The sequence below is a fragment of the Haliotis rufescens genome, unplaced genomic scaffold (genome assembly GCF_023055435.1).
Source record: "Haliotis rufescens isolate VD_foot unplaced genomic scaffold, xgHalRufe1.0.p SCAF_12, whole genome shotgun sequence".
In the NCBI taxonomy this organism is placed as follows: domain Eukaryota; kingdom Metazoa; phylum Mollusca; class Gastropoda; order Lepetellida; family Haliotidae; genus Haliotis; species Haliotis rufescens.
In genome coordinates this window covers 26,583,916-26,603,748 of record NW_025963802.1, presented here as the reverse complement: position 1 = coordinate 26,603,748, position 19,833 = coordinate 26,583,916, and the positions used below count along the sequence as shown (strand labels likewise).

The 19,833-nt window shown below is 39.3% G+C and overlaps 1 protein-coding gene across 5 annotated transcripts in view; it reads left to right on the top strand.

Annotated features, from left to right (window-relative positions):
- The window catches only part of LOC124116001 (trichohyalin-like), a 72,790-nt gene that overhangs the window by 35,261 nt on the left and 17,696 nt on the right, over window positions 1-19,833 (top strand). For all 5 annotated transcript variants that reach the window (XM_046477196.2, XM_046477204.2, XM_048393457.1 and 2 more), the window contains exons 11-19: window positions 8,240-8,338; window positions 10,220-10,361; window positions 10,502-10,569; window positions 11,870-11,979; window positions 12,086-12,175; window positions 13,015-13,138; window positions 13,347-13,493; window positions 14,865-14,927; window positions 15,187-15,365. In XM_046477196.2, the coding sequence (XP_046333152.2) occupies window positions 8,240-8,338; window positions 10,220-10,361; window positions 10,502-10,569; window positions 11,870-11,979; window positions 12,086-12,175; window positions 13,015-13,138; window positions 13,347-13,493; window positions 14,865-14,927; window positions 15,187-15,365 (1,022 nt within the window). The remainder of the gene's footprint in view (window positions 1-8,239; window positions 8,339-10,219; window positions 10,362-10,501; window positions 10,570-11,869; window positions 11,980-12,085; window positions 12,176-13,014; window positions 13,139-13,346; window positions 13,494-14,864; window positions 14,928-15,186; window positions 15,366-19,833) is intronic.

Genomic DNA, 19,833 nt, shown 5'->3' with positions numbered 1-19,833 from the left:
TCTAAATCTAAAGGGACAGAACACGGACCTTCCTCGTCAAAGGAACCCAAACATACGGCTTAGGCTAGCGTCTATCCTCTTGAGTTGCATCCTAAGGGTCGACATTCACAGGATAGATCGACATCGAGCCTTCAGGGTCGACATTCTAAGGAATGCGCTTACCTCAATTCGTCGTTCGCGGGATCGATCGTCCAAGAGTCGACATTCTAAAGATCGATACTCCAAGGGTCGACATTCAGATCATTCTCCTCAACAACGATCATCACGAGAACAGACTTTGACATTGAAGCAATCCTCCAATGGCATGACGAGAACCTCACCGAACGTCATCTTCACCTCAATCGATTGTGCTCCTCGGACTTTGACTCTCAATGTCATCCCTATTGACGCTCATCTCGACATTATCGATACGAGATGGACTTTGACCTGGGATCGACATCTATCTACATCCCAGCGATACCAGCCTATGTGACACTATCCTTACCCCACACCAGATCGATATGGGGATCATCGATATTGGCCCTCCCCCGAATACCCTTCGACCCCTGATTACTATCCCTCTGTTGCTCCTTCCCATTGACATTGAGATCGACATAGACATGAGGATCGACAGGAAGATTGATGTGGACCTTCCTCTCATTCACATTCAGAGTCGCCTGCTCATATGCTTCCAGACCAGCAATCACCCGACAAGTTGCACTCAACGGTCATGATGCTTCCCTCTCAACCTCCTGTGACGGACCCTTCCACCAGTACGGTTCCTCCAGTGACTTATCCCTTACCGCCTTCATAGAATCATAGAGATCAGACCACACTTTCGGTTTCACAGATTGGATCTCAATTACAGTCCTTATTGGCGACTTTCTCAGCAACGCACAGAACAGTCAGGGATAACACCTAGGGAACCTACAACAAGCCAACACTGGACAAAATATCATCCATTCCAAACAATCCAAAACTTGGAAATACCACCAATCCAAATGGAAATATGACCAATCCAAAATTTGTCAAGGTCATATTTCCAAGCTTGGATTTGTTTGGATTTTTTTTTATTTGTTTGGATTTGTTTGGATACAACATGTCATAATCATATCTGTTAAACGTTGTACAACTTTTGACCTTATGTGAGATTAGTAATGACATGAAAGTAAATAATTAAGAGTATTTTGGCACTATTTACCACGAAAAGACCAAATTATGAGCAAATTTAACTAAAAGAATTTCTGTCATTTAAAGTGGCTACTCTTTATATTAAATTTCTTCTCTTCCTTGTCTATATTCACTATGAACTTTGAACAATTAAACAAATATTTTGTTTTCCCATACAGACTTACGGTTGTCGTAGAACAAAGACCGTTTCGAGAATAGAGGGCCTCATTATTATAATTTGAACTAATATACATATGTACATAATAGTACTAGGTATAAATGAATTTTGATAAGTGTTCGTACAAGAATATGAACCTTGAATTATCTCGGAATTATGCGCAACACATAGGGCTGGAAATTTTATAATTGGTCTGGAACTATCTGATGGTAATTCAAAACAGGGAACAAGATTTCGTCAAATGAATCATTCAGCCAGGAATGCAACGATTTAAATGCTGACAAAATGAATAAACTTATCTGGAACAGAGTAGACTGTTCATGCGGACAATTATATGCTACGTCTATTGCCAATGAAGTTTATCACCCCATGTTATAGCATTTGTTTCATATAAAAGATAGAAGCCAAATAAATGGGACAATTAGTTGTTATGAATTAGCTTTACCTCTGTGACATATTACGCAACTAAAGGTGAATATGTTTATCAAATAATCAATTACATTAATTAACCTAGTGTCCTTATTTATACATAATTTTATTACGTATTGGGGTACAATATACAATACACATATACACGGAATGATTTCTTATTTTGTCAATTTAATCATAACCCAAATCATACAACATGTGAACATGTGAAAATAAAAGTAGTGACTAACTTTATGATCAAGAGTATAATACTCAATTGTATCTATTAATCCTAATAGTATAACAATAATCCTGTGTATTTACTGAGCATATTTAGATACATCCGGATCTACGACCGCAGTCATATAATAAATCAAGGAAAGTATATTAGATTGAATTAAAAATGTGCTATCACTAAAACAAAATTTTCCGTTTTCCACGTAAGCCTAAACCTGGAAGAAATAAAGTTCTGTTCTGTTCTGAAGACGCCGTCATGATTAGTTGGCGCCAGTCTAGACTGTCCAATCAACGTGAATATACAAACCGTGATGTTACTTGACCAGTTGATGACACCTGTCAAACTCAAAGTGCCCCTGGTCCTCCACCCACCATGTGTAATACTTTAGCGCACTTGATTGTTTTATTTGCAGTTATATCACTGTTAGGCTAAGTGATGAGAGAATACATTTTGTTGTTTTTGTTAACGATCGTTTCCATTTTCAACGTGGTAACCTTATAAGTGACTTACTTTTTTATCATGATGAAATGAAACATATTAAAATAATCAGAGGGACTGACGATCGCATTTTTCGCATAAATGTCATGCTCGCATTAATTTCATGATTTACTAAAGATAGATTTGAACATTTCTGAGCAACGATCATGTTTGGGTAAGGGAAGTTATCTTGTCTCCGCTTGCAATTGGATTCAATCAGGCGAGCAGTTCCGAGATCGCAGCTTGACTGTTCGGAACGGCCGAAAGGCGGCATCCATGTTGTTCACGCTCCGCTGATCACGGGGCCTCATTTGTCTGTATTCTGCTTATGAGCCGGGATGCGCATGAAACACGGGTGTCAAAACGAATATATTTACCAATTATATGTACGGTCAATTAGCCAGTTCAAGAGACAATACCATGGTTCTAACACCTTTAGATGTAATTACGTCGCATGCCCCTGGTTCACGGTTCGTCTGATCTCCCGTCATAAAACCACGATGTTTATTTACCTGGAGCCTCAGACAGCGCCGACTTCCTGTGTACATGTACGTACATGGCAATAAATGGTTTAACAGTTGTTTGACGGAATCAGTCAATAATTATTGACACAGTGATGTAATTAAAATATGTCACTATTCACAACTCCTTTTTTGATTTTTCTATTGTTCAGCTGTATTTTCGATCAGTTTTATATGTATAAAAAATCTTCTCTAGTATTTATAAACCAAACCTAAAAACAATATATAAGAACAATTGTGTTTTTAAAACGTAAGTTTTCTATTAAAACAACCATGCAAGTAAGATTTCAGCCGTAATATTACTTTAGTTACTCCACAGATTACACATCTTATATGCTGCAAACGCAGCAAAAGTAATGCTACTACGTCACAGCTGCCTCGGTAATTAAGGGCTGGAATGTTTTTGTTAAGGCAGTCAGAGCAGACGAATTTTCCCCCTCACTGTATAATGACGGTCGCTCACCATATATATGTATTTTTCATGTTTTTGGCTTAATTTGATTGTCCTTTGGTGAAAACAAATGTTCAATTGTGAAGCAAACCCTTTTCCCCTGAACGTTAAAAGACAGGAGACTTTGTTTTTGTCTGAAATATCAATGTTGAAGTCGTTTATATAATCGGAAATCCATATTATGGTAAATATTTATTAAATGCATGTCCTGTTTTGTATATATGTATGTATTATTATGTTAATATGGACAATGGTAAAATTCATTATCACAGTTTAAGTGCTATTCACAAATGTATGTAAATCTGCTTCGTGATGAATGAAGCATGGCAATAAATGTATGCATCTGATTCTTCATTTGTTCTGTATTCTTTGATGAGAATGAGTTTCGTTAATGATGATCACTCTCACAGATTATTTGATAAGAAGATAGGACTTTAACTGGAGAATAGTTATGAAAAATATATATATATATAAGTATAGGCGGTCTGTGCACATGTGGTGAAACTGATACCTCATTGATTTGATAATCGGGACTTGGAAATCATAGTCTGTCATTAAATTGATTTTAAAATATATGGTTTTGACTGCAGTACGTCCTAGCTGACATGATAATATTATGTTGTAAACAACTTATCTTATCTTATGTTAAGTAAAACAATTATTGATAACTTCCTGAATTCCAATTGTTCAATGAACAGAATTATTCAAAGCTCTGGCGTGAGACAACAATAAATTAGATGTTACCAAAGATTGTCCATTTTATGATCTTAGGCACATGTCGGCGCACTTACATGTGAGCCGTCTAGACGACTGTCTGTTTTATAATTAAATGGCAGCTGCCATCCAGCCGAATACTTAATCTTGAGACCTATTATTGTCTTGTCGAGTCAAGTGCAGGTCTCTCTCTCACCTTAGGGAGAATGCGACTGTAAAAGCCCCTCGCTACACAGACACGTAATGAATGTTTGAGATAAGTTTATTATTTATTATATATAGTTTAAACTCAATAGATAATTCATAGTCTTTTTATTGTTCAAATTACTAATAAAACATATTTTAACTTGTTCCTTCTAAACATACTTCCAAACAATTCCAAAACATTCCAAACCATTCCAAAACATTCCAAACCATTCCAAAACATTCCAAACCATTCCAAGTCATTCCAAACATTTCCTGTGTTGGAAATATGTTTGGAAATATGGCCAATCCAATTTTGGATTTTCTGTAAAGATCCATCCTTCCAAGCTTTGGAAAGGTTGGAATGAGCGATCTTTCCAAAGCAATCCAACGTTCATTCCAAATTGGAATGGACGCTCCTTGGTCTTGTGCAACTTCTCCCGATGCTAACCCTGAAAGCCAGGCTTCACCTCCATCATCTCGCAGTTAGGCCCAGGTTGACCCTTCTCTGATTCTTCCCTGGACCGCAGACTCACTCAACCTGCCTCATAGTACATCTGAGGATTACCTCCTTGCAGGGTTTGCGATGTCAACTAACACAGCTTCTCCCATCATGTTACCACCAGCAGCCATCATGACACACCTTGGAGCTGGATGGTAACATTGCCACCATTGCCCCGAAGTGATCCTCTTCTACATCAGTTATTGATGACAAGGAACTGGTCACCATCAGAAGGACCCTACCTTTATTGTCCACCATATTATCGGCGACATGCAAGAAGTATTTCCGTGGCCCAGGCTAAGACATTAGAGGAGGACTACAGAGAGACCATGAATTTAATCCAAAGCAAATTTCAGGACGTCATGGATCTTATCACACATCATTTGGGATCACTTACTGCGCTAAGGCGTAGAGTTCTAGTCAACTACTGCCTTTGGGAAGAACATAGTAAAGTCGGACTCTTCCAGGTGCCTTGGTCATCTCCCTACTTATCTGATAGCAGAATCCAAGATGTTTGTACAGGTAGTCACTGAGGATACCCATCTCCAAGTGTCAGTAGACCTTCTTTGATAGGCATTTGCAGTGTTAGAACTACACCGAAACATCGCTCTTAATTGTATTAAAGAAGTTGTTCATCCATAAATTTTATCCTTAATCAGTCTGATGTCTTATTCTTAAGACATCAGAGGCAACAACTGCAGGACCAGTAGAGACAGGACTGTTTTATGTCCCCAATTCAAACCATCCCAACAAGATCTCTGCAACGTCATTAGTGGGAAGACAGGCTCTTTTTGTGGCAGAGGACGAGCCTAAAACGGCTCTTCTCTGAGATCTGTCACCTTCTCCTCCACCAAGGACTCTGGAGAGTCCCCCAAGAGGGGCAATGTCTCCTCCAAGTGGCTCCGCCTGTCTCTGGGACTTCCGCCTCCAGTTGTACCCATTACTTTCACTCCAGTAGGCGGAACACTAGGTTGATTCGTAGCCAACTGGACCATCCTGGACGTCCACTTCATGTCCCAGATCCTTCGAGACCGACTGCCACTCAGAGGAGTCTCTCCAACAATGTCCACTCCACTCCAGACGGTGTATCCGGCCAAGCAGTTGACAACACAACAGGTCACAATAGGTACGTTGATATCCAAACATGCCCCAGAGTGTTTAGGCCCCAGTTCCAGAACCCCAGGGTTCTACTTGCCAATATTTTTGGTTGCAAAAAATGTTGGCAAGAAATTTCGTATGATTTTCAACATGAAGCTTTTCAATGTGTGGTACCTAGAGATAACGGCTCATTTTGCATGATGTCTGTCGTGCTCCTTTGCACCATCATTCGACAAGGGGACTACATAGTCAGGCTGTATCTACAAGACGCTTACCTTCACATACCCTTCCATCGAGAGCACCGCCATTACCCCCGATTTATTTTCCAAGGTCGTCACTACCAATGAAAGGTGCTCCCATCAGGAATTTCTTTGGCCCAGTAGCTTTTTACCCCCCTTACAAAGCCCATCATAAAGTTTCTTCACGTCAGCGGGATTGTCTTTGAGTCATTCATCGACGATTGCATCCTGGCCAGAATGTCTTAGTCAAACATCTCGCCTTCGCGCAGAGATTACTTCATCATCTCGGTTGGCTAGTCAACACAGAAAAGTAGAAAAACACACCCTCTCAGCAACTGCAGTTCTTCAGAGCTCTTTTCGACACCGATCTCGGGAAGCTGTTTGTTCTTCCGGACAGGTAGAAGAAGATACAACGACTTGTGTCGTTAGCACTCAGACAGTCTCTACATCTTCAACAATGACAATTCCGGACAGGATTTGAGCAAGTAATGCCGATTGGCGCAGATGACATGCCATACGGTTCCTTTGACATTTTTTGTCTTATGAGGGTTTATCTATATTGAGGATTACATCTGAAGTTATGCCCACCGCCGTACCATCTGATACAGATGCATTAAGGAGTAATGTTTGTTACTTTTGTATAACTGCATTACTACGTCTAAGGGACTACACATTGCAGACCTGCCTCCCCACTATATCTTCAGACAAAACTATGTGTGACAAGCAGTAATATGAAGATATGTGACATCACCATTTCCGTTGGACATGTGGTAGCTGTGTTAGGTCAGGCTTCAGACTTCACAATTGTATGAAACAACCTTTTTCTTCACACAGGTCTATTTCTGTCATTAGGTTAGCAATAGGTGCATTAAGGTGTAATGCAGGATAAGTATACAAATAAAAAAAATACTTAGATTTTACTAATGCTCAAACTAGTCATTTATCCCCTTCATATTCTGCACTGCAAACTAGGTGGCATGTTAGTATTTTTGCCCAGACCATAAAATGAAACAATTCTTTGTGTGTTGAGTATTAAAATCAACATTAGAGACCGTTTCCTGTGTCCGGAGGCACAGGTTCCCGTCATCTAAGGCCCTGCAGTTTGCTGTGTCCCTTGGGCATGCCAAAAACCTGGTTCGCCCTGATTATGTTTCTAGGTTTTTCAGCACCTAACCGGTGCTTGTCAGTTTCACCAAATTGATAAACGCCTGAGACATGCATCACTTCAGGCTTTCCTCCCTCATCAAGCTGACACACTGTGATATGACTGGAATAACTGTTCAAAGCGGTGTCAAAAACAACTCATTCTTTTTGTGTCTTATTTCTGTATTTAACAAACTTGGTAAAGTGATAGCAACATAAGATTATGGCTAAGATTGAGATATGTAACAAATGAATGTAAGAACCTCATTCAACCATTGCATATTTCAGTATGCAGTATGCAGTAAACTTTATAACCAAATAATCAGATGTGACTTCTTCTTGACAATTGTTATTCAGTTTCATTGTGTAATGAGTACAAATTCAATCCATGTCAATAATTTGTATTTTTCATCAGATATATGTTTATTAGATCATGGATTTAAGTAGGTTTCCACTGCATGTACCTTGTAGACATGAAACATTTCTATATAGCAGCTTCTGTTTTCATGTTTGTCCAGCTTCTAATGCCTATCAAAGACTAACCACCATTCCATCAGTTAGGTTCTGAATCAAGATTGTACTGGTCATTGGTTCAGTCACTGACATTCACCTAGGAGAGAAACTAACATAAAGCAATTAATTAACAAAATCAACTAGCTATGCAGTGTTTCTAGTTATATAGAAAACTGTGTGTCTTCTTGACTTAATTTTGTCTGTTGGTTATATATATGTAAGTAGCATACTCAGTGTTGTTAAGATCAAGATCAATATTTAAGTTTCTATGACCAGTTATTTAGACGACATTGTGCATGAATTCTGATAGTCTTTTAGGTATAAATTGAAGTCCGAGGAGCCAACCTGTAAACTGAGATACGATGTGCACACAACAGCAGAGACAGCTAATGTTTATACTGATGCAAGTGTGTCTGTACATACAGGGTTACCATAAACTGATGTGTCACCAGCACACGGAGAGGGAAGAAGTTTGTGTTGAGCTGGACCAGTCAGACATTCAGGAGATGGACAAGGTGACCAAGGTGAGGTGAAGGAGCACTGTGGCATTGTGGCAAGACTTGTGACAATACAGCAAGTGACACCTGGCATTTCCTTGGAGATGTTATGATTAGCCGATGATGTTGGGAGTGTGTCAGAAAAAAAGAATCTGGCAATGCTGACTCAGGCCCTCCTATCTATTGGAATAAGAAGCATTGAATGGGTTTAGATTGAAGGCGTATTGGTAGCATAGCTTTCGTATTGGAACCGAATGCATTTATTATGGGAACAAAAAGAAAAACTGTTGGATTTGACAGCGGCCATTAGCGGAATATGTGTACAACCGCTGTGGGAAACTCGGTCAAATGTAGCAGAATTACTTCAGCTGCATCCGTCAAAAGCCAGTGGTATTGTATTGACAATGCCTTTTCAGGAAAAACAGTGTGCAAGAAATGGCGGCGATAAACAAATCACCGACAAACAAAGTAATTTCTTTTGGTTAGTCTGACTCAAAGTTTTGACAATAAAACATAACATCCATGGTATTGAGCAACTAGTATTCATATGCACCAGAATTTGTTATCAAAAGTGGGAGGCTTGAATTCTGGTATCAGCAATCTTGCTTATTGTGTGGTAGCCAAAATACACACATCGGGACCTGTTAATGGTATATGTCAATAAAATACATATAAATTAAGATTATTGTTTAAGTGCCAGTCAGCCACAGACGAATCCCTTGTTGTTGATGTTGACTGACAGAATTTTTTATTAGCACTGTTATATCAACAATTATTGGGCAAATACTACATCTTGCTCTAAGACGTTAACAGTGAATGAAATTATGGGTGAAGCAATTTATCTAGCTCTATGACGGATAAACTTTCCATTCGACTCCCATCAAAATACATTGCTAATGCATACAAAACATTTTTTTTATGAAAATGAATAATCTGTATCAAACAGGAATTATAATTTACATTCCATGTGCATTATCTACTTACTAAGAATTACATTCTTTGGAAACAACCGTTGACACTTCCAATTTTCTCTTCTCAGCTACTGTTAGCCATGTTTGGCTGTGTGGTGATTCCAATGAGAACCGCTGTTTTGACGATAGGTACTGCATTGGAAACTATTCCTTCGCATTTGGTAGCTATACACACGATTTTTCTTACATTAATTCCGATAATGTTTCTTTTCAATCAAAAAGATAGGAGGGCCTGTGACTGAATCAAGAAATTAGGGGAATGGAAAATGAGTTACTTGTGATGATGAGGGTTATGACTCATTTCATATGAGTTTTAACATTATTTTAGTGTTGAGAAGCTAAAGTTATGGATAGTATTCTCTTAGTTGTCCCAGAGTGGTGCGGGGATCCCGGGACTCACTGCTGACCAGAAAGGTTCTCTCTGTAGTTGGGAAGTTAGGAGACACTGAAAGTTACAGAATTAAGAGTTAACCTAAAAATTGTATGAGACTCTTCAACATGCCATCTAGTTATGTGTTGTGTGTATATATATAGGTAAGGCCACAGATACACATCTGAGGACATGTTGTAACTCAGAAAACTCTCTTTCTTCCCCAAATGGACTTGATCAATAAATCTAGCTTATGATTTGATGAGCTTCATGAAAGTTAAGAGTTGATAACCAGATACTACCAGATTTTTGGTATTTTGAGTTTATAATTAACTATTCATGCACCAATGGCATCATTTATTGGGAACATTCATTTTTATGGGTTTTTTTCTGCCCATAATATTTCCTGTTATTGCATATTACATGTAGTGACCTTTTATGATTTTCATTTGATTTATTATTTTATTGTATTGATACCAATAGCTTTGGCCCTTTTTTTGTTTTGTTTAGGAATTAAACAAATAATGTACGAGAAATACATGGTAAAGTATAGTGTTTGTGTTGCAGGGACTGAGAGAGCAAGAGCTGTCTGACGTGGAGGAGAAGTTAGGCACACAGATGGCAGAGGTGGGTCGGCAGGGGAACTTGGGCAGCACCGACGTCAACCGCCTTCTCAGGCAACACCGTCAGCAGATGGACAACTACAACGGTCAGTGCATCATACAATCATTCACTGCAAACAGACAGTCATTATGATTTTTACCATTTTGAGGTGTCAGTTATTTATATCTGACTGTTTATACTAAGCCATGTGATGTTGATTGATCAGCTAACTGTTGACTGTTTCAGGTCGTAAACAGAAGGAGCGGCAGGCAATGCTGGCCCGCCTCCAGGAGCGCTTGGCATATAGACTGCAGGTTAGTTCAGTACAACACTGTGTTAAATGACACTGGTGTGTTGCAGGTGGTGTGTCTGGGTTATATAACACTGGTGTGTTGCTCATTGTGTGTCTAGGTGATATAACACTGGTGTGTTGCTCATTGTGTGTCTAGGTGATATGACACTGGTGTGTTGCAGGTTGTGTGTCTAGGTTATATGACACTGGTGTGTTGCAGGTTGTGTGTCTATGTTATATAACACTGGTGTGTTGCAAGTTGTGTGTCTATGTTATATAACACTGGTGTGTTGCAGGTTATTAGTCTAGGTGATATGACACTGGTGTGTTGCAGGTTGTGTGTCTAGGTAATATTACACTGGTGTGTTGCAGGTTGTGTGTCTATGTTATATGACACTGGTGTGTTGCAGGTTGTGTGTCTAGGTTATATGACACTGGTGTGTTGCAGGTTATGTGTCTAGGTTATATGACACTGGTGTGTTGCAGGTTGTGTGTCTAGGTTATATAACACTGGTGCATTGCAGGTTGTGTGTCTAGGTTATATAACACTGGTGTGTTGCAGGTTGTGTGTCTAGGTGATATGACACTGGTGTGTTGCAGGTCGTGTGTCTAGGTGATATAACACTGGTGTGTTGCAGGTTGTGTGTCTAGGTGATATGACACTAATGTGTTGCAGGTTGTGTGTCTAGGTTATATGACACTGGTGTGTTGCAGGTTGTGTGTCTAGGTTATATGACACTGGTGTGTTGCAGGTTGTGTGTCTAGGTTATATGACACTGGTGTGTTGCAGGTTGTGTGTCTAGGTTATATAACACTGGTGCATTGCAGGTTGTGTGTCTAGGTTATATAACACTGGTGTGTTGCAGGTTGTGTGTCTAGGTGATATGACACTGGTGTGTTGCAGGTCGTGTGTCTAGGTGATATAACACTGGTGTGTTGCAGGTTGTGTGTCTAGGTGATATGACACTGATGTGTTGCAGGTTGTGTGTCTAGGTTATATGACACTGGTGTGTTGCAGGTTGTGTGTCTAGGTTATATGACACTGGTGTGTTGCAGGTTGTGTGTCTAGGTTATATGACACTGGTGTGTTGCAGGTTGTGTGTCTAGGTTATACGACACTGGTGTGTTGCAGGTTGTGTGTCTAGGTTATATGACACTGGTGTGTTGCAGGTTGTTTGTCTAGGTTATACGACACTGGTGTGTTGCAGGTTGTTTGTCTAGGTTATATGACACTGGTGTGTTGCAGGTTGTTTGTCTAGGTTATACGACACTGGTGTGTTGCAGGTTGTGTGTCTAGGTTATACGACACTGGTGTGTTGCAGGTGGTGTCAGACCAGGAGCAGGAGGAAGAGATTGAGATGGACACATTGAGGCAGCAGCAGACGGACACCCTCAACAAAGTCCTATCCTCCAACATTGAGCTCTCACAAGAGTGAGTCATTGCCTAAATGTCACATCTACAAGTTGAATTCATTTGGTTTGTTATTGATGAGATACATATGAACATGCTCTGACATAGCTTTGCAAATGATGAACAGGGCCCGAGAACGGATTCTGAAGGAACACAACCAGAACATGCAGTCCCTCTCAAATCAGCTGCAGCGCAGTAAGATGAGGCAGCAAAAAAGGTGAGTGTACACCATCTACAAGATGGTTAGCTATTTAGTTCCCATATAGGATTAGATATAACCAAGTTCTTAAAACATTGTTTGTGCACTTATGCAAATATCACTTCACAAGCACCAATGTATTGTTAACATCATCAGGATGGCATTGTTTACATCATTCAAATCTTAGTGTGACATAAGGTCGGTAGGACGTCACACTATAAACATCATAGCTGAAGATTGTTGACGTCATTTGACAATTGTGGTTTTCTAAGATGGCGGTAATGATCAGGGTCTTTTTATGAAGGGGAACTCAAAAGGATTAGGAAATAATGGGTTATATAGAAACTAATACTCACATGTGTGTCATACTCATTTTACGAAACTCAAGTAAGAATGTAATACCCTCGTTCTCACTTGGGAAATATAAGAATTCTGACACTCATTTTGTAAAATCAGAGTCGTGAAATAATCTCTTTTGATTGACCATCTGGTTTGCAATAAGACACAGCTCATATCTGAAGAAGACTTTATGCATCAGTGTTGACATAATGGCAATGCTTTTCACAATAACAATGACACCACAATGGTAATGTCATCACAGCATATTGTTGACCCTGTTAGCTTCTCAGCACAGTCTTCAATTCTGCCCAAGTTACATTGCTTCTTAACTTCATAAGATAATGTGTCAGAATTTATTAACATTGTATTTCCCTTTAATATTCCGTTTTGGAGACACATAATATGGACACTTGTTTCATAAAACATGTATAACAGACTCGCATAATAAATGGGGGTGGGACTTTTTCATCAGTCAGCATTTAAAATGAAAGATATTACACTTCCGGTACTCATTCCAGCCTTGAAGTCAAACTGAATCAACGCCGGGCCAAACTAGAAGATATGCAAGCCAGACATGCAGAAATGAGAAGAGCTAAGCAAAATGCAAAACAGAAAGAAAAAGATAAACTGGAACAACAGCTGGTGGGTTTTTTCTGTTGGAAGGTGGTGGGTCTGATACAAGACTGGGATTTGGAGATATTTTAAGAGAAATTCTGGAGAGTTGTGTTTTGCACACACCTACACACACACAAAGTTTGTAATGATGCACTAACTATATGAACTAATATTCTTAAAACTATATCAAATATGTCGTAACAGTTTGAGGATTAACAAGTTGACATTGTTGTAGGCTGCTGAAATGAGTGCGGAGGAGGGGAGGCTGGAGGCTGGCAGACAGGCAGCATTGCTGGCCCTGCAGCAGCAGCTGGCCCGGGAGATGGAGGAGGCCCTGCTGCAACAGGACCAGGAGATCAGCTTACTGATTGGCCGGCTCCAGGTAACCAGCAGGGAACGTAGGACTTAGGCACATGGGAATCCAACATCAATTGGAACCACCCCAGGGGAGGGGAGGTAACTCTGTCATAACAACACATCATAAATAGGACAACAAACAACCATAGGAGGAGGATTAAAAAAGATTTTATAAAGGCAGCATTTGGATATGCACTTCTGAATGTCACTTTTGATGAGTACAAAAGCCAAAGTTTTGTTTAATCTGAAGTTTACATTTAATAATTCTTAATGTAATGAATTATTGAAATAGTCGGGACAGTTTTACTATGTATCATGAATAAGATCCATGAGAGTACCATCTGGCTAACACATTCAGTATCATGAATAACAGGCTATAGCAAACTGAATCTTTACCCCAAACAGATCTAAAAATCAATGTCTTCTTTTCAAATGAAGAATGGTCAAACTCCTATAGTATCACTTGTCATCAGCTGTAAATCAAACAAACATGCACTGTAATTGTCCAATTGATCCCTCATTAGTGTCACTTACAATCAGCAATCAAAACTATCAGTGTCAGCAGTGCATGAACTTTGTCACCTTATTGTTGCAAGCATGGCATAGTCATGCAGTTTGTGTGGTGTTAAAATTATTTAAACTAGTCTCCTGTTAAGTCTCCTTATCTCTTAGACTATTTCCAAATTACCAACTGCCATCACCTGCACATGTTTGTTACAAGCAGGCTGTAACCATCTCACTCAGCAGGTCAGCTGTCATATTTCAACAAGGATGAGAAGGACTGAAAGTGATGTCACCAATTTCCGCAGTTTCTGTCAGAAGACATGCTCTTTCTGTGGATTCCCAATGCTGCAATATTTTTTCTTTGAATGCCAAATAATTCTGTTACTACTGATGAATGTACCAAGAAGTTGATGATCAATTGGGTACCAAATCCATCCTCGGTTTTTAACATTCAATAATACATGGCATAAAGTTTGATCTACAATAACTTCTTGGGTTGTTTCTGATTTGTGTTTGTGTTGGTTTTCTTTTGTTAAAATCCAAATTTCAGAATCGAAGTACTAAAGAAATCAAGCCGAATTGTTTTAGAAAGCTGTTTGGCTCTAGAGTCCATTATCTTTCATTTAGGTATTCACTTAATGCAACCATCTATGGAGGCCTTCACACAGGTCTTCACTTACATAGGGACCTTATCAGATTAAAAAATCAGATGTTTCATTTGAGCACTTACACCTCAATAGTTGAGAGTATATAAATATGAGTCATGCCCATGATGTCGTAGTACAATTGTAAAAGAAGTGAAAAATGTGACGTCAATCTTGATGGATATTTTAAATTTGGATGTTTGTGTACATGTGCGGTTAAGTTTGATATGTATACCCTCCTTGTACAGGTGGGACAGGCGCGGAGGCAAGCTATATTGAGGAAGCAGGACAAGACAATGAAGGAGCTGCAGGTAAACCAACAGTCCAGGGCTAAGCAAAGTATCCATCTATCATGGCAGTGATCCATGTTATGAATGTTGCGATGGATCAGGGAAGGTGTTCATTGTCTGTTTTATCCAGGGGTCATTTCACTGAGTAGCTGTATGTATTCACTTATACCGAGAACAAGTTCCCAGTGAATCAGTCACCATGTCAATAAATACTGTAACTGTTAAAATAAGCATATGTGGTGTTGGAAGGTGTGTGATGTTATTCCTGTGGCCCCTACAGGACCAGTTGGAGCGGCGGATGATGCAGGGTGGGGACCTTCCTCGGAGCTACACAGATCAGCTCATACAGCAGCACCACAACCAGGTGGAGAACCTCAATGACCACATCCAACGTAACAGACAGAAGCAGGAGAGGATTATCTTGGAGAAACTACAGACCAAACGCCATATGAAGGAAAAGTCAGTCAGCATGCTTGTCAGTGTTGTTGTAAATTGTGATTATTCCTATTTTGTAAAAACTCTCAATCTGAGGAATATGTTTAAGCATTGACATCAATTTGTGGATTTACGCAAAATGTGCACAATAGATTTTACGTTTATACCCCCATAAATGCAAATACATGTTGAAGTCAAATCTTATCAGTTGATATGTCACCAATAATAACTTCACACTCTGCTTATTTAACACAATAAAACTGTAAATAACAATAAGAAATCAATGAGATCATTCAGCGCAATAATACAACACAAGCCCCACCCATTTTGTTACCAAACAATCAGGAAACAGTACATTTGGCTTTGCCAAATTTAAAATAATCCTTTGTGTACTGAAGCAACCCTCTGTGTTTATGTGAGATATTTGTATGATTTTTAACTAGAAATAGTGTGGTGTCGTTTTTACCGAACAAGAAGCTACAGAATATGTATTGCCAAACAAAAATTCATTTCTTTGTTTTTTCTCTCATATGTCTTGAAAGAGAAACTTCTGCCAGAATGGTTGTCTGCTTTGAATATGTAAATTAAGACATGCAGAAAAGAAAACAGATTAAAAGAAAAACAACGGGCATCACATCCATCCTAATATGTATAATGGGCGATAAAAGAGCTGAGCCAGCAAGTCTGGCCAAAACTGTGACAGCCCTATCTAAAAATAACAACATGTCTATTTTAGTACAGTTACACAATTTTGGACCATGCATCTTTGTTGGCCATATATGGACAGTACGGCTTGATCAAGGCTAAGCCTTCACTTGTTCACCCTGTCATCATTTACCAAACAAGTCTCATGGGCCTCAACATCATGATGATAGTTGTGTGGTTAATGAGATTGGACATATTGATAGTGCAACAAACGCTATTGTATGTGGTTTATATACTGTTAAAAGAAACACAAAACAAGATGTGTGTCTCTATTCAATATTCTTCGGTGTCAGATCCTAATTAGTCTCACAGAATTGCCCTGGTATCAGTACATATGGCAGAACAAAGTCCTACATGTACATCCTGATGTCCAGACTACTTTAATTAATGTAGAGGGAGCACAGCATATGTGCAGTCAGACAATAAATGTATCTGACAAAGAACAAGGATCGTCAGCTCTGGAAATGTGTCCTGTTTCACAAACACAATCATTATTTCAACAAGGAGTGAGTCACATTGTCCCAGCTACCTCGTTCTCCCCAACTAATTATTTTTTTTCACATGGAACAATTTGACCAGTCACCGTCGAGACCCCCGCGAGAACTACCATTTGACATAGAATCGTCTAATTACAACAAATATGACTTTTAACGAGACAAAGTATGGCATTTTTGATATATGTATCCATTCTTTGTCAACTAATGTTCTTTTCAAGGCGCCAGTAGTGGTAATCTGACTGCTGATTGCTATTTATAACGGTGAGTTGTGCAATCTTCCGATTGCTTCACACTTGATTTCGCCGCAATTAATTAAAACAATATGAAAAGGAATTTTGAATAAAAATTATGAAATAAGTTACAAACATAAGTCCAGATATACAATGAAACCATTTTATAACTAGACAGTGTAGTTACAAGAATACATTGTGTACTCCAGTATGGATTTGTTGACATGGTATTCAGGTGTTACGTGCTCACGGTAATGTCTTTGCTTTGGGGGGAAAAACATCGAAACACATTATGGTGTGTATAATGCGCACCCCCTTCTACACAGCTGTGTTTTTGGGGGAAAAGGTGCGCACTATACTCAAGAAAATATGGTAGTTAATAAAAGAGAACAACTTTAAACATTAGGTTGCTAAGTAACTTAATTACTTTTTTATTAGGAACATGTTAGTTTGAGCATGTCGATAAACTTTTGACATATGCAACCGTGACCTCATGTACATGTCAAGGGCAGTTAATCTCACGGCTTTGATGAGAGTGCTTTCCCTTTCACAGTGCACACTGCTGACTAAGGGGCACCTTGCCTTTTCATGCATCAGACTCTACAGTGTTATTTAATTTTTCACAATTCCAGTCACATAAATCAATGTCGGCTGTAGACTGAAAGGTAGACGACAGCAGTGTTTCGTTAATACCACTAGTGTCTATATTGAAATAAGTAATTCCATGAGTAGTTACTTGCTCTCCTAAATTTGTCTTCAATGAAATAACTCATCAAAACTAAAACGTTGTTATTGTATTTCTTCGTAATAAATTTGCACAGGGGAACACAGTTGTAGCGTGAATGAATAGGGACACTGTTCATGAATACCTCATTGTGTCGTGGCAGTTATTATACCCCCGTTTACGAAGTAAATCGGGGGTAAATAGCGTTCCGTCCGTCCGTCCTTCCGTCCGAGCTTTTGTACGGCCCATAACTTTTTAACCATGCACCCTAGCTTCACCAAACTTGCTACACACATTTACCACAATGAGTACTTGTGCCTTTTGCTAGTTTGAAGATTCTGAACTTTTTAACTTTTGCCGTTTCCATGGAAACATTAAGAAACTTAAACTTTTAGGGTGGGTGTTTTGTATGGCCTATATCTTTTTAACTATGCACCCTAGCTTCACCAAACTTTCTACACACATTAACCACAATGAGTACTTGTGCCTTTTGCTAGTTTGAAGATTCTGAATTTTTTAATTTTTGCCGTTTCCATGGACACATTAAGAAACATCAAGAATGTATGTTGTGCTAAGCATTGATTATCCCACACTAGATTGAAATATATTTGCAAAAACATGTGTTCATTTCAAACATGATGCATCCTCATGGGGTTACAAAGGAAAGTGCAGTTCCTCTGACTTAAAGCAACAGGTATATTTCATTAATTTACAAACTATTTACTATTTGTTGTTGACCAGCGGGGATAACGGGGGGTATGTAAGCTTTGCTCACTTCTTTCTTGTTTGATAGACCCATGTACATAAGAACTGCAGACCAGTAATATGTGCAGAACATATATTAGTAAAGTATTGCCAGTAAACCAAAACAAAATAACATACAAATCATGAAAAGCTTGCATTACCTTCTATCAGTAAATATTACTGTGAATGTCAATAAAATATCATCCATTTTTGTTTGTATCTGTTTGATTTCCGGTCTTGTTTCAAGCAAGGAGCACTGTAACACGTTGCCTGGCTTTCTTGAAACCTGTCTTCTGCCTGGGGTCATTTTTCTCGGCAAGAGTCTTGTAAGGGAGCATCCGATAGTACAGGCCGGTCTCATCAGTGTTGTATATCTGCTCATCATGCAGGCCTTCCGCGTCAATGATGTCTCGGAGTATCGTTGGATATGCTGCAGCAGATTCAACATCGGCAGATTTAGACTCACTGCTGACGGTGATGGACTTGATCCCGTGACGTTGCTAGAACCTCCACAACCAGCCATCACTTGCCTTGAAGGTGTCGTTGTCCCCGTTTATCTTCCTCGACATCTTCTGAGCCTGGACCTTAAGTATTTCACCCGAAAGGGAATGCGTGAACCACTTGAACAAGGCCTTGTCCAGAGTAGTGTCGTCGACTCCACGGATCCTCTCCTGTTGTGGCATTCGGGGGCGGCTGACTGAAGTTTTTCCTCATCTTAATCTAACACCTGATGGTCCCCGCTGGAACGCCGGACTGGCGGCTCACACTGGCCTGTGAAGCGCCATCTCTAACTTTCTTCACGACGTCTAGCTTTTCTTGCACTGTGTACGCTTTCCTCATGTTGAAATTGGAATGCCCTTGATCTGATAAATTCACTTTACATACAGTAACGTATGTCAAGCCAGATTAATTGGTTTGATACGGTTACTTGATCCAAATCAAAAGGAATGACCGTCGTGTTGTGACAGCAACTACATGTGAGTTGACAGTGTTGCCTCAAATTGGATTGCCCACTAATTAAGAATATGAACTTCGCTTGTGGTTCTCTTTTATTGCATGCATGCGCTTCTAAGATCAAAGGATGTACAGTGTGAAAAGTTAACTAGTAGAACAATCGTATTTCCGTGACTTGCCGCGGATGTTTTCAAACAATATTAGAACTCCATTCAGCAATAAACGGTTGATTATGCAGTGAGAAGCGTTATGTGCAAATGAACAACAATACAATCATGTCTGTGTAAAACTCTCAGTATTAAAAGTGTACATAAATTTTGGGAGCCATGCGTTATCGCGCGTAGTAACCGAAGTAGCGCTTTATCGAAGAGCGCAATAGCGAGCAATCACTGTATCATATGTTTTAAATATTTACATGAATAACTAATTGCTTGTTTTTAAAATTTGGTGTGATGCTATATTTTTATGAACAGTGATTATTGAAGGCTCGGACTCAGATGTTAAAGTATCATAAAATGATTATTGTCCCCCTGTATGACACGTAATCCCTATCATAATCAATGGAACTATCATCAACCAGTGTTTTAAAACAACTGACTGCTGAGCATTTTTTTTAATATTGTCAAGTATTGTGCACA